The 21,745-nt window shown below is 39.9% G+C and overlaps 1 protein-coding gene across 4 annotated transcripts in view; it reads left to right on the forward strand.

Annotated features, from left to right (window-relative positions):
• Positions 1-21,745, forward strand: part of CTNNA1 (catenin alpha 1) — a 176,918-nt gene that overhangs the window by 44,302 nt on the left and 110,871 nt on the right. For all 4 annotated transcript variants that reach the window (XM_031010998.3, XM_055389134.2, XM_063705911.1 and 1 more), the window contains 2 exons: positions 9,432-9,598; positions 10,138-10,257. In XM_031010998.3, coding sequence (XP_030866858.2) covers positions 9,432-9,598; positions 10,138-10,257 — 287 coding nt within the window. The remainder of the gene's footprint in view (positions 1-9,431; positions 9,599-10,137; positions 10,258-21,745) is intronic.

A 21,745-nucleotide genomic window follows, 5' to 3' on the forward strand; every position in this document is an offset into this window, starting at 1 on the left:
ATGGAGAAACCCTGTCTCTACTGAAAAAAAAAGAATAGAAAAATTAGCCAGGCATGGTGGCACATGCCTGTAATCCGAGTTATTCGGGAGGCTGAGGCAGGAGAATCACTTGAACCTGGGAGGCGGAGGTTGCAGTGAGCTGAGATCGCGCCACTGCATTCCAGCCTGGGCAACAAGAGCAAAACTCCGTCTAAAAAAAAAAGTGCAACAGAAGGGTGGGCACGGTAGCTCATGCCTGCAACCACAGCTGCAGACTTCAATTTACAGTGTGTATCAGGCAGTTCAGCTTTTTCTTACAATGTCATGACTTTTCTCTACTTCTTGGTAGTACTTCCAGCATCACTAGTGGCACTTTGTATTAGCTTCATGGTGTTTCTCAATGTTTTGAGTGTTGTACTAAACATGATGAATGAGAACTACGAATGATCACTTTTCACTGTCATGCAATTTACTGGCTGTGAACTGCTCAGGTGGAGATGATTAGTATCGCATGCAGATGCATCATATGGCATTTTAAGTGGATATTCACAATACTTGAGCATACTGCAATAGCAATAGGAGATGGCTACAAAATTATTACAGTAGTACAGTGTGTACTACAATTAATTTTATGTTTGATTATATTTCCTTTGACTGCGAATGGCACCATGTACGGCCTGTGTTTGTGTGCATAAGTTTTGATTGGTTAACTTTCTGTGATAGGTTTGTGTATATTTATGGTAGTACATGATAAAATAGGCTAGTATCTACAGATATTTTATGCATTCATGATATACCTAACTTTCTCTTAATTTTTTGGTACTTCTGGATTACATGATGAGTTTTTTTCAAATTGTTGCAAATCTCTGAAACAATTTTCAGTATGCTTATTGAACAAAATCCACATATAAATAAACCCACACAATTCAAACCCAAACTATGTTGTTCAAGGGTGGCTGTACAAACTTCGCTGCTAGCTTTTAAGTGTACAAATAGCTGCATAAATAACCGATGTGCATCATGACCAGTCATGTCACTTCTTTCAAAGTCTGTTGGTGATAGTTCCCTGCAAATCTGTTCAGTTTATGCAAAGTGTGTAGTTGTATTGCTTCCTTTTCTCCTAGTGATAAACCTACATGAACTACTTGACAGAATTGAATAATTGAAAGATTATTCAACACAACAAAGATGAACGTGCAACAAAGAAATGAAAAGTGATAGACCTGGAATTGAAATTTGATTAGAATATAAAGGGAAGAAATAGCTGATTGTGGAAATGTTGACCCTGCTGCTATTTAAAACTCTAGCTATGCAGCTAGAACTACTTAGTGAAGGCAAACTTCTCGACTTAAATGAGGAATGTGGTTGTGATGTCCAAGAGAATGTGTGGCATCATTAAAAACGACACATTAAAGGAACTCTTGAAGATATTCATGACAAATAAGTGTAGATATTGGATAAAATGTTGGAAATGGGTCCAAACTTAGAAAGAAATATGATGATTCGCCAAGGGATAAAAAAGATGCTCATTCTGCACCCTGATGTAAATGACAAGAAGAAGGCAGGGAAGCATTGTTCAAACTACTTTTGAAAATTTTTTTTCACAAGGAAATAAAATATTTTGTCTCAGTGTTTATAATGTTTTAATTTAGTACATTAAGTAAATATTGGTTGACTATATCATATCCCTATACATTTATAATAGACAATAAAGGAATTTTTAATGCGTAGACAAAAGTATTTATTTTTAATTTTTATTTTGTAGAGATGGGGTCTCACTTTGTTGCCCAGGGTGATCTCAGGAAACTCCTGGGCTCAATCGATTCTCCTACCTTGACCTCCCAAAGTGCAGGGATTACAGTTGTGAGCTCACATGCCTGGCTGACAAAATTTTGGGGGGTCTTATTTTTAAAAAATTTATTTTTTTCTTTTCTCCAAATATGGTGTTGGAAACTGCCAAAAATTTTTAAAGGTTACGGGAGAATCATAATTCTCTGTGATTAATCTCTGATTAAGATCAGGTTGCACTGTTTCAGCTTGTATGGTCATTTTTACAGTCCTGTGCTACTGTGCAAAGTGAAGATGATCAGTATTGTTATCTCTGTTTTACAACTGTGGAACCTGAGACTATTTAGTGGTGAAGCTGTGGTTTTTGTTTTTTGACTTCTGAGTTTATGATCTTATTCTCTATTATACTGGTACCCCTACACAAGATTTTTATATTCTGAGACAGGGTCTTGCGCTGGAGTGGTCTGGAGTGCAGTGGTGCAGTCCCAGCTCACTGTAGCCTTGACCTCGTGGGCTCAAGTGATCCTCCCACTTCAGCCTCCTGAGTAGCTGGGATTACAGGCATGCACCGCCACACTTAGCTAATTAATTTTTTTTTTTTTTAATAGAGACAGGTTCTCACTATGTTGCCCAAACTGGTCTCAAACTCCCTGGGCTCAAGTGATCCTCCTGCCTCAGCTTCCCAGAGTGCTGGGATTATAGGTGCTACATAAAATTGAAAATAAAGTAGAAAATAATTCCTTTAGTAGCCCTTGCTTTTCCTCCTGGTAATGGGCTGAATTTTTTTTTTTTTTTTGGGGAGATGGGGTCTGTCACCCATGCGCTGGAGTGCAGTGGCATGATCGTGGCTCACTGCAACCTTGGCTTCCTGGGCTCAAGCGATCATCCCATCTTAGCCTCCCAAGTAGCTAAGACTATAGGTGAATGCCACCATGCCTGGCTAATTTTTCTTTATTATTTGTAGAGATGAGGTCTCACAATGTTACGTAGGCTGGTCTTGAACTCCTTGTCTCAAGTGGTCCTCCTGCCTGGACTTTTCAAAGTGCTGAGATCACAGATGTGAGCCACCGTGTCTGGTCTCAGGCCAAATTCTTGAAAGAGCAGTCTTATTTATAACTTACTTTATTACCCTTGAAATCTGGTGTGTGCAACTCCCAGAAAGCCACTCGTCTTCTTCGTTGTCTTGTGCTAGCCACATTGGCTTCCTTGGCCTTCCATAATCTTTTTAGATCTTTGACTTGGTGTTCCCTCTACCTGGAATGCTCTTCCTCCAGATAGCCACATTATTCCTGTGATTCCTTTGTCAAGACTGTCTTCAAATCAAATGGTATTTTTTCAAGGAGGCCTACCTTGATCCCCCTATTTTAAATTGTATCTTACATCCCTTTTCTCTCTGTCCTCCTTTCTGTCACTGCCCCCATCCCTACTCCAGGACTATTGTTTATTGTCTTTCTCTCCCACTAGAATGTAAGTTCCCTGGAGCCCGGGATTTTTTCTTGGCCTGGTTGGTTAATTTCCTGGAGCATTTAGAATAGTGCCTGGCTGATAGAAGGTGATCAGTAAGCATGTTTTGAAAGAGGCATGAATGCTCTTGAAGATTGCTGTTGAATAGGTGAATACTGATGAAACACAATGAAGACCTTTTCTCTGTCTTCTGATCTTGTTTTACCTAGTATTAATCATTTCTACCAACCCTATTTTGTCTCCTAGTGCTTGCTGCAAGGCACTGAACTAGGCATTTTACAAGGTATCTTAATTGACACTCACAGCAGGTATTCTACACATCGTGCAGAAGAGGAAACAGAATCATAAAGTCTAGTTGCATAGCTGGCAAGTGGCAAAGCCAAAACTTAGGCCTATATCCAGCTCCAGAGCCTGTGCTCTTTCATGTTACTGCATTCAATACTGTTTTATTTTCCTTTTTGTTTATTGAGCTATAACTCACATACATAAAATTCATCATTTTAAAGTGCACAATTCAGTGGTTTTTAGTATATTCATTAGGTTGTGCAGCCATCACCACTGTGTAGTTTCAGACGTTTTCATCATCCCAGAAAGAAACCTAGTTTTACCTATTAGAAGTTAGTCCTCATTCTTACCTGATTCCCACTGCCCAGCAAGCATTACCTTCTGTCTCTATGGATTTGCCTGTTGTGGCAAATGGCGATTTCATATAAAGGGAACAATACAGTATTCTTTCACTTAACATATGTTTTGAAAGTTCATCCATGTTGCACATGTATCAGCACTTCATTTTTTCTTACGGCTAAATACTGGATAATGCCACATTTTGTATGTCTGTTTTTCAGTTGGTAGATGTTTGGGTTCTTTCTGCTTTTTCAGCTGTTATGAATAGTGACACTGTAAGCATTCATGTACAGGTTTTTAGTTGTGTAGCTATGTATTAGGTTGGTGCAAAAGTCGTTATGGTTTTGGCCATTTAAAAAAAAGGTGATGAAAACTGCAATTACTTTTGCACCAACTTATATTAGTCCGTTCTCACATAGCTATAAAGAAATACCTGAAACTGGGTAATTTATAAAGAAAAGAGGTTTAATTGGCTCAAGGTTCTGGAGGCTGTACAGAAAGCATAGTGTCTTCTCCTTCTGGGGTGGCCTCAGGAAGCTTCCAATCATGGTGAAAGGGAAATGGGGAGCTAGGCATCTAGCATGGTGGGGAGGAGCAAGAAAAGGGGGTGGGAGAGGTGTCACACACCTTTAAACAACCAGATCTCATGAGAACTCATTCACCATCACAAGAACAGCACCAAGAGGTTGGTACTAACCCATTCATGAGAAACCACTCTTATGATCCACTCATCTCCCACCAGGCCCCACCTCCAACATTGAGAATTACAGTTTGACATGGGATGTGGGCAGGGACACAGATCCAAACCATATCCACCTAGCAGTGGAATTACTGAGTCATATGATAACATTTAACCCTTTGAGGAACTGCCAGACTGTCTTCCAAAGCAGCTGCACCTTTTTACATTCCCAGCATTGGGGTATGAGAGTTCTAATTTCCCCATATTCTTGCCATTTGCTATTATCTGCCTTTTTTATTATAGCCATCCTAACTAAGTACGAAGTGATATCTTTGTGTGGTTTTGATTTGTATTACCTGATGGCTAGTGAGGTTGAGCATCTTTTCATGTGCTTATTGGCCATTTCTAAATCTTCAGACAGGCGCCTGTTTAAATCCTTTGCCTATTTTAAGTTGGATTATATGTCTATTTTTGTTTGTTTGTTTGTTTTTAAAGAAGCCAGGTCTTGCTATGTTGCCCAGGCTAGATGCTAACTTCTGGGCTCAAGCAGTCCTCCTGCCTCAGCCTCTCAAGTAGCTAGGACTGCAGACACATGCCACTGCAGCCAACTTAAAAAAAAATTATTTAGTATAAGAGTTTTTTATATATTCTGGATACTAGATGCTTATAATTTGCAGAAATTTCCTTTCATTTGTGGGTTGTCTTTTTACTTTCTTGGTAGTGTTCTTTGAAGCACGAAATTTTAAATTTTTTTGATAATGTCAAACTTACCTGTTTTTTGTTCTGTTGTTTGTACTTTTGGTGTTATAGCTAAGAAACCATTGTGAATCAGAGGTCATGAAGACTTACACCAGTGTTATCTTCTAAGTGTTTTATAATTTTAGCTCTAACATTTAGGTTTTGATAAGTTTTGTAAGTATATGGTGTGAGATAGGGGTCCAACTTAATTCTTTTGCATATTGCACTTGTCCTAGCACAATTTGTGGACAAGACCATTCTTCATTGAATATTCTTGGCACTCTTGTTAAAATCAGAATATATTTCTGGATTCTCAAAGTTGCTTGATCTCTATGTTTACATTTGTTTTGGTTGACCAGTTTTCTCTTACAAGTCTGGCCTTCTTGTTTTTGACAGTCTTGGTTTTCTTTATTGTTTCTTTTATTGCAGAATCTTCCTCTCCTTACTCTGCTGTCCACAGTCTCGAGGGTCCTAACTTTTTTTTTTTTTTCTTAATCTTTCCCAACTCATGTGGTTTCATACATCTCTGGCTTTCTTCTCCCGCTCAGAAAGGCCCTAGCTTGCAACCTTTAAATAATGTACTGTGCTTAATCAAAGGTGATCAGATCTTTTGACCCCTGCCTTTGTAATTTACTACTACTCTTTTCTGGGCTCTCACTGTAGCTTTCTGATCCATCTCTCTGGTTAGGTTTATTGTATGTACTTTAGATAGGTTAATCCTCTTTACTTTGACTTCACTCTGGTTGAGGGAATTGAATTCTGTTTGTCTCTGGCCTTTCTACTCCCATCTTCTGCTTCTTCTAAGCATATCCCTTACTCCTCAGTTAGACTAGATAATTCAGACTAGATATTATGCCTCTAAGCCTAATTAATATATGAATTATATATTAATATATAATATACAAGCCTTATTGTATACCTCAGCATGATAAGTGGTTCTACAAAGAGCATAAATACTGGCATTACAAATCCTGACTCTGCCATTTACTAGTTAGGTGGCAGGGATTTAGTTAGTTAATCTGTATAAGCTTTAGTTGTATTATTTGTAAGCAAAGGCTAATACCACTTACTCTCTAGGTGGGTGACAGAATTTTAAAAATATGTGTAGTGCCATAGAGTAGATGTTGGACTTTTTTTTTTTTTTTTTTTTGAGACAGACTCTCGCTTTGTTGCCCAGGCTGGAGTGCAGTGGCGCAATCTCGGCTCACTGCAACCTCCGCCTCCTGGGTTCAAGTGATTTTCCTGCCTCAGCCTCCCGAGTAACTGGGATTACAGGCACCTGCCACCATGTCTAGCTGTTTGCATTTTTAGTAGAGATGGGGTTTCACCATATTGGCCAGGTGGGTCTTGAACTCCTGACCTCAAGTGATCCACCGGTCTCAGCCTCCCAAAGTGCTGGGATTATAGGTGTGAGCCACTGTACCCAGCCAGTGTTGGACATTATTATGTTACTGTTCCTTCTGCTTGAGGTGGGAACTCCCTTAACTCTGCTGCCCACATCCTTCCTCTCCTTTGAGGGATGGGTTCATTTCAGAGTACCAAGCCTTCCATAAAGCTGTTGCTGGTATTCATTTCTTCCCCAAACTAGTTGTTAGTGCTTCCTCCTTTGAATTCCCATGACACCTTGTGTTTTCTTTCTTACAGCTTGTATGTTAAAATGCCACATAATTTCTTAATGGTCAAATCCATCTTTTCTGGATAAATTATTTGAAGGCAGGGATGTTATGTTCAGCTTTGTGTTTTGGAAGTGGATTTGTTTGTTTTTAGTGTGTAGTAAGTGCTAAATTAGGTGAAGTTCTGCTTATTATATAGGGTCAACATCTCTTGCTTATTCTCTCTTGTTTGGTAGTAATATTGTTTAAGACTATATATATATATATATTTGAGATGGAGTTTCACTCTTGTTGCTCAGGCTGGAGTGCAGTGGCATGTTCTCGGTTCACTGCAACCTCCGCCTCCCAGGTTCAAGTGATTCTTGTGCCTCAGCCTCCCGAGTAGCTGGGAATACAGGTGCCTGCCACCACACCTGGCTATTTTTTTGTATTTTTTTTAGTAGAGACGGAGTTTCACCATGTTGGCCAGGCTGGTCTCAAACTTCTGACCTCAGGTGATCCACCCACCTCGGCCTCCCAAAGTGCTGGGATTACAGGTGTGAACTACCGTGCCCAGCCTAAGACATTATTAATATATTTTTAAGGCAAATATCTCTTTCTGCAAGGCTTTTCAGATAAATTCTTCCCTGAGTAAATAGTTTTCTTCAGCGTATTTCCAGAGCACCTTGTTCACAAGGCTATTTAATTTTTGGGTGCATTGTAATACTCTATAATTTGTGAACCCTTTGAGACCAAATGCCGTGTCTTAACCAGCTGTTAATTTTTTGTCTCCCTACTTCCCTCCATAGAGCTCCAGTAGGGTATGCCCTTGATGTGCAATGGGTGCTCAAACATTTGTTGAACAAATAAAAGAATGAATGATCTCCATCTTTTAAAATACCAGAAGATACTAGCATTAATGTTACGAATCCACATAATGATTGCCATATGTCTGTATCTTCCTGAAGATGTAAGAGAGAAGACTGTGTTAGATCCAGGAAAACCTTTTAACAATATAATTCATTGGAAGTTTTTTTCTGGCCTGACAAATATGTGGAGTGTATCTTTACTCTTAGAATTATACAGTGCTTCTAAGCCTAATTAATATATGCATGTGAGGCAATTTTTCCCCCCTCTTCTGCTTGTGTTGTGCATCCAAAGATGATAGCTAGGAGAAATTTGATAGGTCTGTTGAGAAATAGCTAGTCTTCTTGAAAGTGCCTTAAAAAAAAAAATTCAGGGAAGACATGAGAGTGTGAATGGGTTTTAGGCTTTAATGTGAACTGCAGTGGGCTTGCTTAGCCAAAGGAGGGAGTAATTGCTTTTCCAGGATTCCAAAGATAGTCTCCATAGAGGCCCTGTTTGTATAACCAGTGGACAAGACACAACACTGGCCCTTTAGTTGCTTCTAGCTGTAAGAAAAGAGTGGCAATGGGCACTGTAAATAATTTTAAGACACAAATGACAGAAAGTATAAGTTTCACAAGTTTCTAGGAAATGTTATAAATTATTTAAAAACTTTTTTTTAAAGAGACAGGGTCTTGTTCTATCACCCACGCTAGAGTGCAGTGGTGCAGTCATGGCTCACTGCGACCTCAAACACATGGGCTCAAGAGATTCTCCTGCCTTGGCCTCACAAAGCACCAAGATTGCTGGTGTAAGCCACCATGCCCAGCCTATAAATAAATTCTTGAGCTCAGGATTGTATAAGTTGGATATTCCTATTAGCTATAGTAAAATCTATTTTATATGTTTTTAGCTAGTTTTTAAAAAATTATAGATACAATACCTCTTCATTATAGAAACTTTTTATAAGTACCAAATGTAAAGAGGCCATGTGTAATCCAGTGATAACTATTATTTGCCTTTTGACTCCAGTCTTTCCTCTGTATTTAAAAAGAAGCATACATTTATGATTTCATTTGTTTCTGCTTAACATTTTTCATATATGTAAATATTTTCATAATAGTCAATTGTAGGCCATACCATAATTTACTTAACTAGATGCTTACTGAGCATGTGAGCTTTTGGTAGTGTTCTGCGAAGGAAATGAATGAATCAGTGGCTGAACTCTGTATTTTCACATACCAGTGAGTCTCTGTTATGGCTGTACACATCATGTAGTTGGGATGATTAATGAAGTGTGGTGGTTCTGCATAATTGTTGCCCTGTTTCTGTATTCTGTGGATGTGAGAGTAGATTTTATTAGATATGTTTTTTTCTCCTGTTCAAATCTTGAATTTTTCTTTTTTTTGGATACATATAATGCCCTTTTTTTTTGGAAAGGAACATTATTAGATCAAAGGGAAATATTTTTAAGCCTCTTGATATATAGTGCCAAGTCACTTTCCAGATATTTTGCTTTCACCAGCAATATATGAAGGTGCTTTTTTTAGTGATAGCTATAAAACAAACAAAGGAACAGCAAACAACAACAAAAATGAAAACTCTTAAACTAAATTTGTGCATGAAATATACAAAGTTTGGATTATTTTTATATTTTTAAAAATGTAGATCAGTTATTTGAGTTCATTCTTGCTGAGTTTGTTTTTCATTCTGTAAAACAGGTGATTTGATGAAGACTGCTGCAGGAGAGTTCGCAGATGATCCCTGCTCTTCTGTGAAGCGAGGCAACATGGTTCGGGCAGCTCGAGCTTTGCTCTCTGCTGTTACCCGGTTGCTGATTTTGGCCGACATGGCAGATGTCTACAAATTACTTGTTCAGCTGAAAGTTGTAAGTATACAGGCCTATGTCTGTAATTTGTTCTATCACAGGAAGATTGCTACTGGCCTTCCTTAGTTCAGTATTCCTTAGGATTTAGTTTGGTTTTGAATTTGGTTTATCTCAATGGACCAGAGATGTTTTTGTTTAATTTCCACTTACTCCTCTATTCCAAGTATATATCATCCTGGCTCTGTTCTGAGCCAGTGTTGTCTTGGCCGTAATGAAGAACTTGTAGCAAAGATACTGTTTTGACTCCTTCACTTTTTCCAGTAATGATTAAATATTTTCCTTGTAGAGTTCTGGAGTTGAGAAACCAAGATACGTTAAATTTTGTACTTTTAGAGGCCAATATTAGTGTTTTTCCCACTATGAAGCTCTTGTGTAATTGCTGTTTAAATGTTAGAGGACCATGCAAACTCAAGAGAGCTAAGTTTGGATTGCTTTTTGAGTAGTTGTTAACAGGAATGAAAATTTCTAGGATGCCATCTTCTTTATTTACAGACCTACATTCAGAATTTTTGGGTTTTGGGGTCTTTCTTGTTTTATAGGTGGAAGATGGTATCTTGAAGTTGAGGAATGCTGGCAATGAACAAGACTTAGGAATCCAGTATAAAGCCCTAAAACCTGAAGTGGATAAGCTGAACATTATGGCAGCCAAAAGACAACAGGTACAGTCATGATTTGGGGATATATTAAAGTTGTTCATTTTACTATCTAGAGGGAAAAACTCATTCTGTGTGTTTTCTGAAAGTACCATTACTTACCTTCGCCAATATAGTTCCATTAAAACATTTAAACTAAGGTGTCTTTTCAGTATTGTGCTGTTAATAAAGTTGTAATTACATTGCATTCATGTTATGCTCCTATTTTAATTCTTGTGAACATTTTATCTTAAGTAGCTTGACAACTTGTGATGAAGGTAGTGTCTGGAGAGGTAATAGGTCTTTGTGTATTTAAGGATTAACCTGAGTTAGTGGTGCAGTTTTGTTCAGATTTTTAATAAAACCTTAATCCATTTAAACATACTGGAATTATCTCTGTATCAGAAAGTATCTCCATACCTTGCCCCACCAGCCCCATGTCTTGTTACTTTTTAACTGTTTCTTATTGTTATTAGTATTTTCCATTGTGTGGCATGAGGATCAGTGTTAACTTTTCCAAGCTCCAGTAGCCCTTTGACCCTTCGGCATTTTCACTGTTGGTGTGCTTTGAAACCTTTCCTGTGCGCTTGCTGTTGGACGCTGTGTATTTCAGGTGTATATTCTTCAAGGAAGATCCATATATTGCTATCCATCTTCTTATATCTTTCATAGTCCTGATCAAGCTTATGCTTTACATTCTTACTTTAAAACAAGCCCTAAGAAGAATAGTTGTTGTTAGCTAGTACCTTTATCGGTTAGGATGCTTTGCACTGGAGTTTGCAGAAAACCCAGCTCCCAAACTGCTTGAAAAATGGGGGATTTATTTTCTCATTAAGTATAAGTCCTGAGTTAGGCTAAGTGACTTCAGGGTTGTTAAATATAAGGGCTTTGCAGTATCATCAAGGATCCAGGTTCTTGATATTTTTCATCACTATCGTCTTCAGTGTGCCTGGCACTGGGTGGCTGCAGAGGCTCTTTGCATGACATCTGCACATAATATGTCCAGTGAGAACAAAAAGGACTGTTCCTTCCATATGTCTCTCTTTATAAGCAAACAATCTAGAAGCTCCTAGCAGACTTGTCCTAAATCTGAATTGTGCAACATGCCTATTCCTCAGTTATCCCTGGCAAGAGGAAAGGAGTCTGCCTGACTCAGAATAATCCAGATCCACCTTCTGCTCTGGGTTAAGGGGTAGCTTTCCTGAGGACAGAAACACCCAACAAAAGGTCTGACAGGTAGTAGAAAGTTGGGTTGGGAGTAGTGGGAGTAGGGAATGGATTTGGGTAGGCAACCTGCTATGACTGCTATAGACTTTTTTCAATACAGCAAGATGGTTGTCAGTAAACACATAAAAAAATTTTTTTTTGAGGCAGGGGATCTCACTCTGTTGCCCAGGTTGGAGTACAGTGGTGGCATCATGTAACCTCGATTTCCCCAGGCTCAGGTGATCCTCCCACCTCAGCCTCCTGAATAGCTGAGACTATAGGCACAGGACACCACACCTGGCTAATTTTTGTACTTTTTGTAGATACAGGATTTTGTCATGTTGCCAGGCTGGTCTTGAACTCCTGGGCTCAAGAGATCCTCCTACCTCTGCCTCCCAAGGTACTGGGATTACAGGCATGAGCCACTGTGGCTAGCTAAATGCTATTAATGTCTAATATATGACAGCTTCTTTTCTGGGGGCTTCTTAGTCATTTGGTTATATTTACATTAATATTAAAAATCTATGCCATAGGGTTGAGAGGATTCAAATAAATAATATATGTACAGTGTTTAATATAGTGCCAGGCACTAAGAAGGCCCTTCTCAGTAGGCAGTTGGTGAATAATAGTTTATTGCTTATATTTCAAGTCATAAGATGTGATCAGACTAACTGTATATATGAGATCCTGGTTTTGCATTTCTAGTACTTAAGATTATACGTGGTAATATAGCTAGGTTGGTATACCCAAGTTAGTGTAGGCTCAGTGTGTTTTTTTTTTTTGTTTTTTTTTTTGAGATGGAGTTTCGCTCTTGTTGCCCAGGCTGGAGCGCAATGGTGCAATCTCGGCTCACCACAACCTCTGCCTCCCGGGTTCAAGTGATTATCCTGCCTCAGCCTCCCGTCAGTGTGCTTTTATAATTTATTTTTGTATTGGCTTAGTCTCCATCATATAAATTACAAGTATCTTTTCTTTTTGCTGGAGCTAATTGATCCTGAGAAGAACTTGTTTAATAGAATGGTAATCCTATAAATGTGGCAAGCTGGCCAAATTACATTCACAATTTATTTTAATTAATGGGTTTGATACAAATTCTCATTTGAATATGTGAAGTAAATATTAAGTTATATTTAAAAGATACAGTTTGGCAAATAGTCCTATTAGTTTAAAACGTAGTCTGAGCTTGGTTTATGAAGACTGACTATTATTTAGACAAAATAAACATTAAGATTGCCACTATTGTGCATCATTGCAAAATGGTGGAATAAGTAAATAGATGTTTTTTTTTTTTTTTTTTTTTTTTGGGGTGGACTCACATTCTGTCGCCCACGCTGGAGTGCAGTGGTGTGATCTCGGCTCACTGCAACCTCCACCTCCTGGGTTCAAGCTATTCTCTTGCCTCAGGCTCCCGAGTAGCTGGGACTATAAGCGCCTGCCACCACACCCAGCCAATTTTTGTATTTTTAGTAGAGACGGGGTTTCACCATCTTGGCCAGGCTGCTCTTGAACTCCTGACCTTGTGATCCACCTGCCTCGGCCTCCCAAAGTGCTGGGATTACAGGCATGAGCCACCACACTCGGTCTGGAATTTTGTATGCTATTCAAGAAACTTACTAGAAAGTAATGTTACCTGAGTTGTTTTTTTTCTTTTTTCCAAAGCCAAATACTTCTCAATGCCTAAGTTTTAATACCATGTGCCATGAATCTGTGAAGAGTTCCTTGAACATAATCCCTTATGTATTTTTTTATGTGTTTTTTTTTGAAAGTAGTAGCAAATGCCAAAGTTTTCTGAAATAAGATGTCACAGAAATATTGGAATTATTATATACATGCTGGATAATCTTCTGTTTGCCCTTCCATATTGTTTCCCACCCTTGTTTACCCTATTCTCTGCCCCAGGAACCTAACCTGCCTGGATTTCATTCGAGGGCTCCTGCTTGGGCTTGGTGAGTGGGAGCACCAGCAGGAGGTCAAAGGAGATAGAGTGATGCTAGGGTGTTACTCTTAGGCCTCTTTCCTGCTGGGTGCCCTGGGTTGCTAAAAGTGATGCCTTTCCTGTCGGGTGGCATTCTCTACACATCTTGCTCCCTGGTTTTGGTAACTGCTGCCTCCTCTTGTCCCTTCATTCCTAAGTGTCCTACCAGCTTTGTAGTTTTTCTGTATTTTGTCCATACCTATGTATAATAGCATAGTCTCTAAACTGCCTTTGAGTCACCCGATTTGATTTTATTCTATGTTTTTCTGCCAGAATTTTGAATGATACGTATTCCCATTTTCTTGGGTTTATAGTAAGTCATGGTCATTTGTAGTTTTCCTTGGGCCTAAGTTTTTAGCCTTAGCCTCCTGAAAGATAATTCACTGAGTAGACTGGTTGTGGGCTCCTGTGTACCCCCGTTCACAAAATGGTCTTTTATAGACTTGGGCCTTGGTGTATATTCCAGTAGACGAATGCTTTTCTTGGAAATTAAACAAATAACTAATTTTGTCCTAAGGGCCCAGCCTGATGGAAACTTCATTCTTTGTTTTGGGCACTGTCCATTGGCCTCCTTCAGTAGAATTTATTCCTCCTATTTAACTGTATATTTGTATCTGATAACTAACCTTTGGCTACCCACCTCTCCACACTACCCTTCCTCACTTCTATGAGTCAACTTCTTAAGCTTCCATATAAGTGAGAACATGTGGTATTTATCTTCCTGTGCCTGGCTTATTTGACTTACCATAGTGTTTTCTGAGGTCATCCATGTTGCCATGAATGACAGAATTTTGTCTTTTTTAAATGGCTAAATAGTATTCCATTGTGAATATATGCCACATTTTGTCTGTTGATGGACACTTAGGTTGATTCCATATCTTGGCTATTGTGAATAGAGCTGCAGTAAACACAGGAATGCATGTCTCTCTTTGACTTACTGATTTCCCTTCCTTTGGATACCCAGTAGTGGGATTGCTGGATCATATGATTGGTCTATTTTTAGTTTTTTGAGGAAATTCCATACAATTTTCCATAATGGCTGTACTGATTTACATTCCCACCATCAGTGTATAAGAGTTCCCCTTTCCCTGCATTCCCACCAGCATTTTTTTTCCTTTCGTTTTGCTAATAGCCATTCTAATTAGAATGAGATGATAACCTCTTGGAGGTTTTGATTTGCTTTTCTCTGATGATTAGTGATGTTGAGGATCTTTCCATATACCTGTTGGTCATTTGTATGTCTTCTTTTGAGAAATGTATGTTTAGCTCATTTGTCTTTTTTTTTTTAAGACAGAGTTTTAGTGTGTCACTCAGGCTGGAGTGCAGTGGTGCAATCTCGACTCACTGCAACCTCCACTTCCCAAGTTCAAGCAATTCCTGTCTCAGCTTCCTGAGTAGCTGAGACTACAGGCATGCGCCACCATGCCCAGCTGATTTTTGTATTTTTAGTAGAGTCAAGTTTTCACCATGTTGGCCAGGCTGGTCTCGAACTCCTGGCCTCAAAAGTGATCCGCCTGCCTTGGCCTCCCAGAGTGCCTGGATTACAGGTGTGACTCACCGTGCCCGGCTACATTTGCCTATTTTAAAATCAGATTATTTGAGTTTTTGCTGTTGAGTTGTTTGAGTTGTTTGTATATTCTAGATATTAATCCCTTATCAGATGAATAGTTTGCACATATTTTCTCCTGTTCTTCAGGTTGGCTCTTCACTCTGTTGATTATTTCCTTTGTTGTGCAGAAGATTTTTAGTTTATATAATTCCGTTTGTCTATTTGAATATAACATTCCATTTTTTCCTGGCCTGTAGCGTTTCTGCATAGAAATCTGCGTTATTCTAATGGGAATTCCCTTTTATGTGACTTGATGCTTTTCACTTGCTGTCTTTAGAATTTTATCTTTGTCTTTTGACTTTTGACAATTTGACTATAATGTGCCTTGGGTGTATAACTACCCACTAATTATAACTACTTTTTTGATTCAATCTCTTTGGGGACTTTTTGGGCTTTTTGGATCTGTATGTCCATATCTCTCCCCAGACTTGGGAAGTTTCCAGCTATTATTTAATTAAATAGGTTTTCTATGCCTTTTCTTTTCTCCTTCTGGAATTCCCATGATGGGAATATTGGTTGATTTAATGCTATCCTATAAGTTTTGCAGGCTTTCTTCACTCTTTTTCATTGTTTTTTGTTTGTTTGTTTTTCCTCTGGGTAATTTCAAGCTACCTATCTTCAAGTTCTGAGATTTTCTTTTTCTTGGTGAAATCTTTTGAAACTTTCTATTGTATTTTTTATTGAATTCTTCGTTGTTTTCACCATTAAATTCTTTAGCTGCATGATTTCTGTTGGTTCTTCTTCATGCATTCTTTTTGTTGAATTTCTCATTTACATCCTGATTTTGGTGAATTTTCTATTTGTATTTTATTGTATCTCTTTGAGGTTCCTTAAGATAATTATTTTATTTTATCTTTTTGAGACAGACTTTCGCTGTCATCTGTCGCCCAGGCTGAAGTGCAGTGGCATGATCTTGGCTCATTGCAACCTCCGCCTCCCAGGTTCAAATGATTCTTGAGCCTTAGCCCCGTCCCTGCGCCCCCGCCCCCACAACCAAGTAGCTGGGATTACTGGTGTGAGCCACTGCATCTGGGCCTAGATTTTAAATTCTTTTTCGGGCAGTTTGTTGATTTCCCCCTTTTTTTTCATTTTTCTTTTTTTTTTTTTCAGACAGGGTCTTGCTCTGTCGCCCAGGCCAGAGTGCAGTGGCATTTTTTCGGCAGTCTCAAGTGATCCTCCCATCTCAGCCTCCCAAATTGCTGGGGCTACAGGCATGTCATATCCAGCTTTCTTTTTGAGGGGGGGGTGGGTGGGTAGAGATAGGGTCTTGTTACGTTGTCCAGGCTGGTCCCAAACTCCTGGGCTCACACTGACTTCCTTTTTATTGGGTTCTAGTGTTAAAGAGTTATATTCCTTTCTTGGTGTCATATTTACTTGCTTTCTCATGTTTCTTATGTCCCTGTTTTGATGTCTGTGCATGTGGTGGGACAATCACCTCTTCTACAGTCTTTTGAATGGCTTTTATAGAGACTTTCCCTTGCAGTTGGATTTTAGTGTGCTGGTTGGGGAGTGTGTGTTGGCTCTGTGTCCAGTAGGAGCAGTAGTACAGTCTTCATGCAGCTTCTTCACCTGTGTTCAACATCAGCAGTAACTTTGGGTGCCTCAGTTGCCTAGGCTGTAGAAGTTTGTTGTAGTTGTGGCAGTCATGTAGGTCCTTGGTGTCAAGGGTTTTTGGGATCCTCCTCTTCTTGTTTTTCTCACAGTAGGGAGACTTAGCTGACGGGATCCCTGTTTGTGTCAGGTATGACACAGTGTACAAGCAGCTACTGTGGCACTGGGTTCCAGGTACAGGTGCTCGGGGTGGCTGTGGGGCTGGGGTCCCAGGCTCAGGGTTTTGTGAACTTACTGTGGCACCTGGATCTTGGGATGTATTGGGTGCCTGGCTTTGTTCTCTATGGCAGAGTTGGATGTCAGTTGCCCGTAAAGCCAGGATCTGTGACTCTGAGGCACCCCAGTAGCTTTGGCCCAGGGGCCTAGGTTGAGGTTATGATTCTTTCCTTAGGGGGCAGGGCACAGCATTGGCGTGACTTGGGAAGAATGGGTGCTCTGGAGGTTTGGGCCCAGGGAGCAGGGTGTATGTAGCTACAATTTGGGAACCTGAGCCAATAGGGCTCAGTGGCAAGTTGGAGCCTAGAGGATGAGGCACCGTGCGGTAATGACTCTAGGCCCCCGGATGGTGGAGCTTGGCAGTATCCTAGGCTCTGTGAAGCCAGGTGCAACAGCAGCACATATCCCAGAATGGCAGAGCACAGCTGTTGTGTGGGCCCTGGGGAGGGGAGGGAACAGCACAGCGATTACTCTACTCTGCAAGGAGAGGAGTGTCTCAGCAGTTCAGACTCTAGAGAATCCAACTTTAGGGAAACAGAATACTAGAGTTGTTTGGCCTGTAGGGCGAATGTCTCTGCTCAGCCACTGTTCTGTTTCCCTTGGATGCAGGGTACTATGTCGGCTCAGCCCTGGGATGCTCAGCTGGTTTAGGGCACCAGTTCCCCAGGGGCAATGTGCTGCTTCAGCGCAGGCCTGAGGGGCATGACTTTTCTGGACAGTCCAGGCACTGATTCCTTGGGATGCAGGGCACCACTTCTGCTAAAGCACTTGGATGCGTGACTGCTCTGGGTGCCATTTCCTTGGATTCAGGGCACTGCTTCAAGTTGGGCACTAGTGTGGGGTGACTCCTCTAAGCAGCGAAGGTACTGTTTTCTCTGGAAGGGGAGTGATATTGTTTGGATTTGTGTCCCCACCCAAATCTCGTGTCTAATGGTAGTCCCCAGTGTTGGAGGAGGGGCATGGTAGGAGGTGATTAGATTGGCGGGGGGCAGGGGGGTGAGTGGGGGGATTTCCCCCTTGCTGTTCTTGGGAGTGAGTTCTCACAGATCTGGTTGTTTAAAATCTCCCCCTTTGCTCTCTTCCTCCTGCTCTCGCCATGTAAGATATGATTCCTTTCTCTTTGCTCTGTGCCATGATTGTAAGATTCCTGAATCACCCACCCCCCGCCCCGCCCCCCACCGCCAGCCATGCTTCCTGTACAGCCTGCAGAACCATGAGCCAATTAAACCTATAAAGGTAGTCCTTTATAGCAGTGCAAGTATGGGCTAATACAGGGAGAGAAGAGGGGTAGATGGAGTGGCTTCCTCTCTCCTTGGCCCCATGAGTAAGGGTATAACAGTTGCTTGCAGCTTGTGGATGTCTGGCCAATTGGTTGTGATAGTTTGGTGGTGACTTAGCCCTGGGGATGAAGGGAAGCTGTGGCCACTCACACTAGGAGCAAGACACACTCCAGCCATGGTTCCATTTCCAAGATGGTATAGCACAGTAGTTGCATGGGCCGTAGAGGGCAGGTCACAGTGTCGTCCCCTTCTTGGAGGGAGCACAGCAATGTGGATTCTAGGCAGGTCCCTCAGCTGGGCCTAGTGCCTATGAGAACTGCAGGGACAGTGGTGAGGTCTGTATGTGTCCAAGGTGTTGATGGGGATTGCTGAAATCCTCTTGCTTACCTCCTCGAAGTAGGGAGGTTTGTCCTGGTTCCCGGGTGATCCTGGTTGGGGTATAGGGTGGTGGAGGCCTGGTGTTTCCTTCTGTTTTCCATGTGGCCAGCCTGAGATTTGTCACCAGGGTTTCTGTAACTCCTCTGATGCGCTCTGGCACTCTATCTCAGTTATTTTTATTAAAATGTAGTTGTTTAGTCGTTGTTTTGGGTGTTGTTTTGAGGGGGATGAATGCTAGGAGCTGCTAGTTGGCCATCTGATGTCACTGTTTTAAACCCTTTGTAAACATAAACTCATTTAATCTTCACAAAATAATGTGAGGTAGATACTATAACTGGTCGCATATTAATTTTAATAGAGGTTATGTAATCTTGCAAGGTCACTCATCTAACAAATGGTGGAGCCAGGATTTGAACCTAGGTTGTTTGGCACCAGAGGACAGAGATACTGTGTTTTAATTGTTCCTATAATCACTACTGCCTAGAACATTGCCTGGACATAGTGGTGTTCAATAAATATTTGTTTAACAACTGAGTGACTGAACCACTTTGCTGTACTGGAATTGGATTCTAAGTGTGACGCCAATCAGTTACTTTCTAATTAAGTGTGGCTGGAATATTATTTGCTGACTAGAAGTGTTCAATCTCCATTAGCTGCATGTTGTTCTTTGACTGTAAGTGTAAAAGTGATGGCAGAAGTAAGGATGGGTTGGCATCAACCTTAGATCCTGTGAGAAGGACCACCTCTGCCTCACATTGTCGACTCTGGCTTCCCAACATGCTAGTGATGTAATAATGCTTTGATGCTTACATTCCCTCCATCTGTGTGCAGAGAGCTTATTGAGGTATTTGATGATAATGTAATGCTTCTTATTTATTACCTAGTCTATGAATTCTTGCCTTTTGTGATTATTTTTTTCTGAAAACTTGGACATTGAATAGTAATGTTATTGTCGGTGTTTTATTTGTAAATACTTTGGACTGGTTGGATTGTTTGACCATGGACCCTTTTTTTAAGTGTAGCCATTTGTATCCAAGAGAAATCTATGGCTATAATTTTATATTGTTAAGAGAGAAATGAGAGGAAACTTTCACTTGAATTTTCAGCTCTTGGTTAGAGGCAGTGTTATAGATTGCTTAGAAGTTAGTTTCTATTTTTTGGTCAGTCCATGGGATATCATTCAGATTACATTGAAAGCAGTTCTTTGTTCCTGAGTCTGCTTGAACCATCACTGGGTTGGTGAAGTTGGGGATTATGAAAGCTAAAGTAGACCAAGAGACTCTAGTTTTGTAAATAATCTATTATGTTGCTTAGTAGGTCACTTTCCGCAGTAATCTGGATTACTTATTGGCATTATATATCTTGAAAAGAGTACTTTTAATCATTATTCTTATTACAATAAATAGTGCTGTACTGTGATAGTGTCCGTTTTCTTTATGTAACAAAATCTAATTTCTTTGTGCTAAGGCAAGAGCGGTTCTAAAGAGAGAAAAAAGAACACTTTAGCAGTCAGGACAAATGATGGTATTTCGTTATTATTTTCATCATAGATTAAAATATATCCCTCATACTTTGTAAATAGGAGTCTATCAGAGATACACTGTGATAAGGGCAAGACAATTAGAAAATGGCACACAGAACATACGCACCAGCTGTTTAAGCATAATGGTTAACCCTAGCTCTTGAAATGATCACCAATTCTCTAAATCCACAGGATCTTGTTTCTGAATATTTAGCCTAATGTAGTCTTTGGAAAAGTAGAAGTTGGTAATACCATACCAGGCAGTGGCTTAGGAAAGTCATGTGTTGAATAGTAATTATGGCACCTGCTAACTTGAGATGACCGTAAGTGTCTTTGGTAACTAACCTTTATAAGAAGCTATGCTGATCTAGGTCATAGATACTTAGGAGGAATGCCAAAGGTGATTGCAAAGCATTTTTATAAAACGGTAGACAATTTAAGTACTTAAAGGCAAATGCCTTCCTAGAAAACTTTTAGAGCCTCTCAGATTGTGGTGAAGGCAAGACATTTAGAAAATGCCACACAAAACATGTGCACCAGCTGTTTAAGTGTAATATTTAGTCATAGCCCCTTATTGCTTGAGTCTTTAAATGATAACTGATTCTTTAAATCTACAGGGTCCTGTTTTTGAATATTTAGCCTAATGTACTGTGTTACAGGGCATTTGGAGTGCTGTGAGCTATTACTTGCAAATTTAGATTCCAAATGAGAAAAGAATTCTAGGAGGAAAAGTAAGCTGTCATGTTATTACAAGGTTTGAATAAAGATGCAAACCTAAATATATACTGAGATGAAGTTTCAGAAAAAGGAAGCCAGTTTGGTGTCTCTAATGCCTAATTAGGAACTCATCTAGAAAGATGAACCACTAAATAGCTAAGTCAGATGGCTAATTGAGTAATTGACTTTGTCCTTTCTAACTTGGTCAATTTTCTGTTACTGTTTACACATGTAATACTCAAAATGTTTAAATTTATACTCTAGGATTTAGTTGATGACATTAACATTGACATTTTAACATGTGAAATAAGAGTTGGGCTACCATTTGGTGATCATTTAGAGTTATCACCTGTGTTCTTCTTCTGTGGTGGTGATCCATTTTTACTAAAGCCTTTTTGTCCCTTCTGAGTATTGTGAGTGAAAGAGGGATACCAGAAATACCCGCTTCCCATTCCCATCTTGCGTATTTTTGGCATCACTTATTTGTCGCTTAGCATATCTACTCAGCCTACCAAGTAGATGCCATCATTAGTGGAAATGATGCCAAGGACCTCAAATCCTTCTTACTGTGGATTATAATTATGGGGTAGAAGAAATGAAAAAAAATAGTTTAAGACCGTATCTATACAGAGTCTTATAATCATAGATTGGGGCTATGAAGCACATACGCCTCAACTTTATGGCTTACTGACCTGCGAACTGTTTAATGTACTGTGTAAGAAAAGTGTGGTTCTGTGTCCTAAAGTGGTTTTTGGGGTGGGGAGCGGGAGAGGAGTTACGTGCTTGTGAGAACAGCCTTGCGATATCCTCACCTAGTTATGTAGTTCATACATACCTGTGGCATCGTGTCCCAAATTTCACAAAACTCTTACAATAAAATTATGTAACTTGATAAAAAATAATCCTCATAATAAGTCTTACTCTGTTTGAATGTATCTCTTCATGATCTTTCTATCGTTGGTTGGTATAGGTACGTATATCTATATAGAGTTGTAATCAAG

Source organism: Gorilla gorilla, chromosome 4 (assembly GCF_029281585.2).
Source record: "Gorilla gorilla gorilla isolate KB3781 chromosome 4, NHGRI_mGorGor1-v2.1_pri, whole genome shotgun sequence".
Taxonomy (NCBI): domain Eukaryota; kingdom Metazoa; phylum Chordata; class Mammalia; order Primates; family Hominidae; genus Gorilla; species Gorilla gorilla.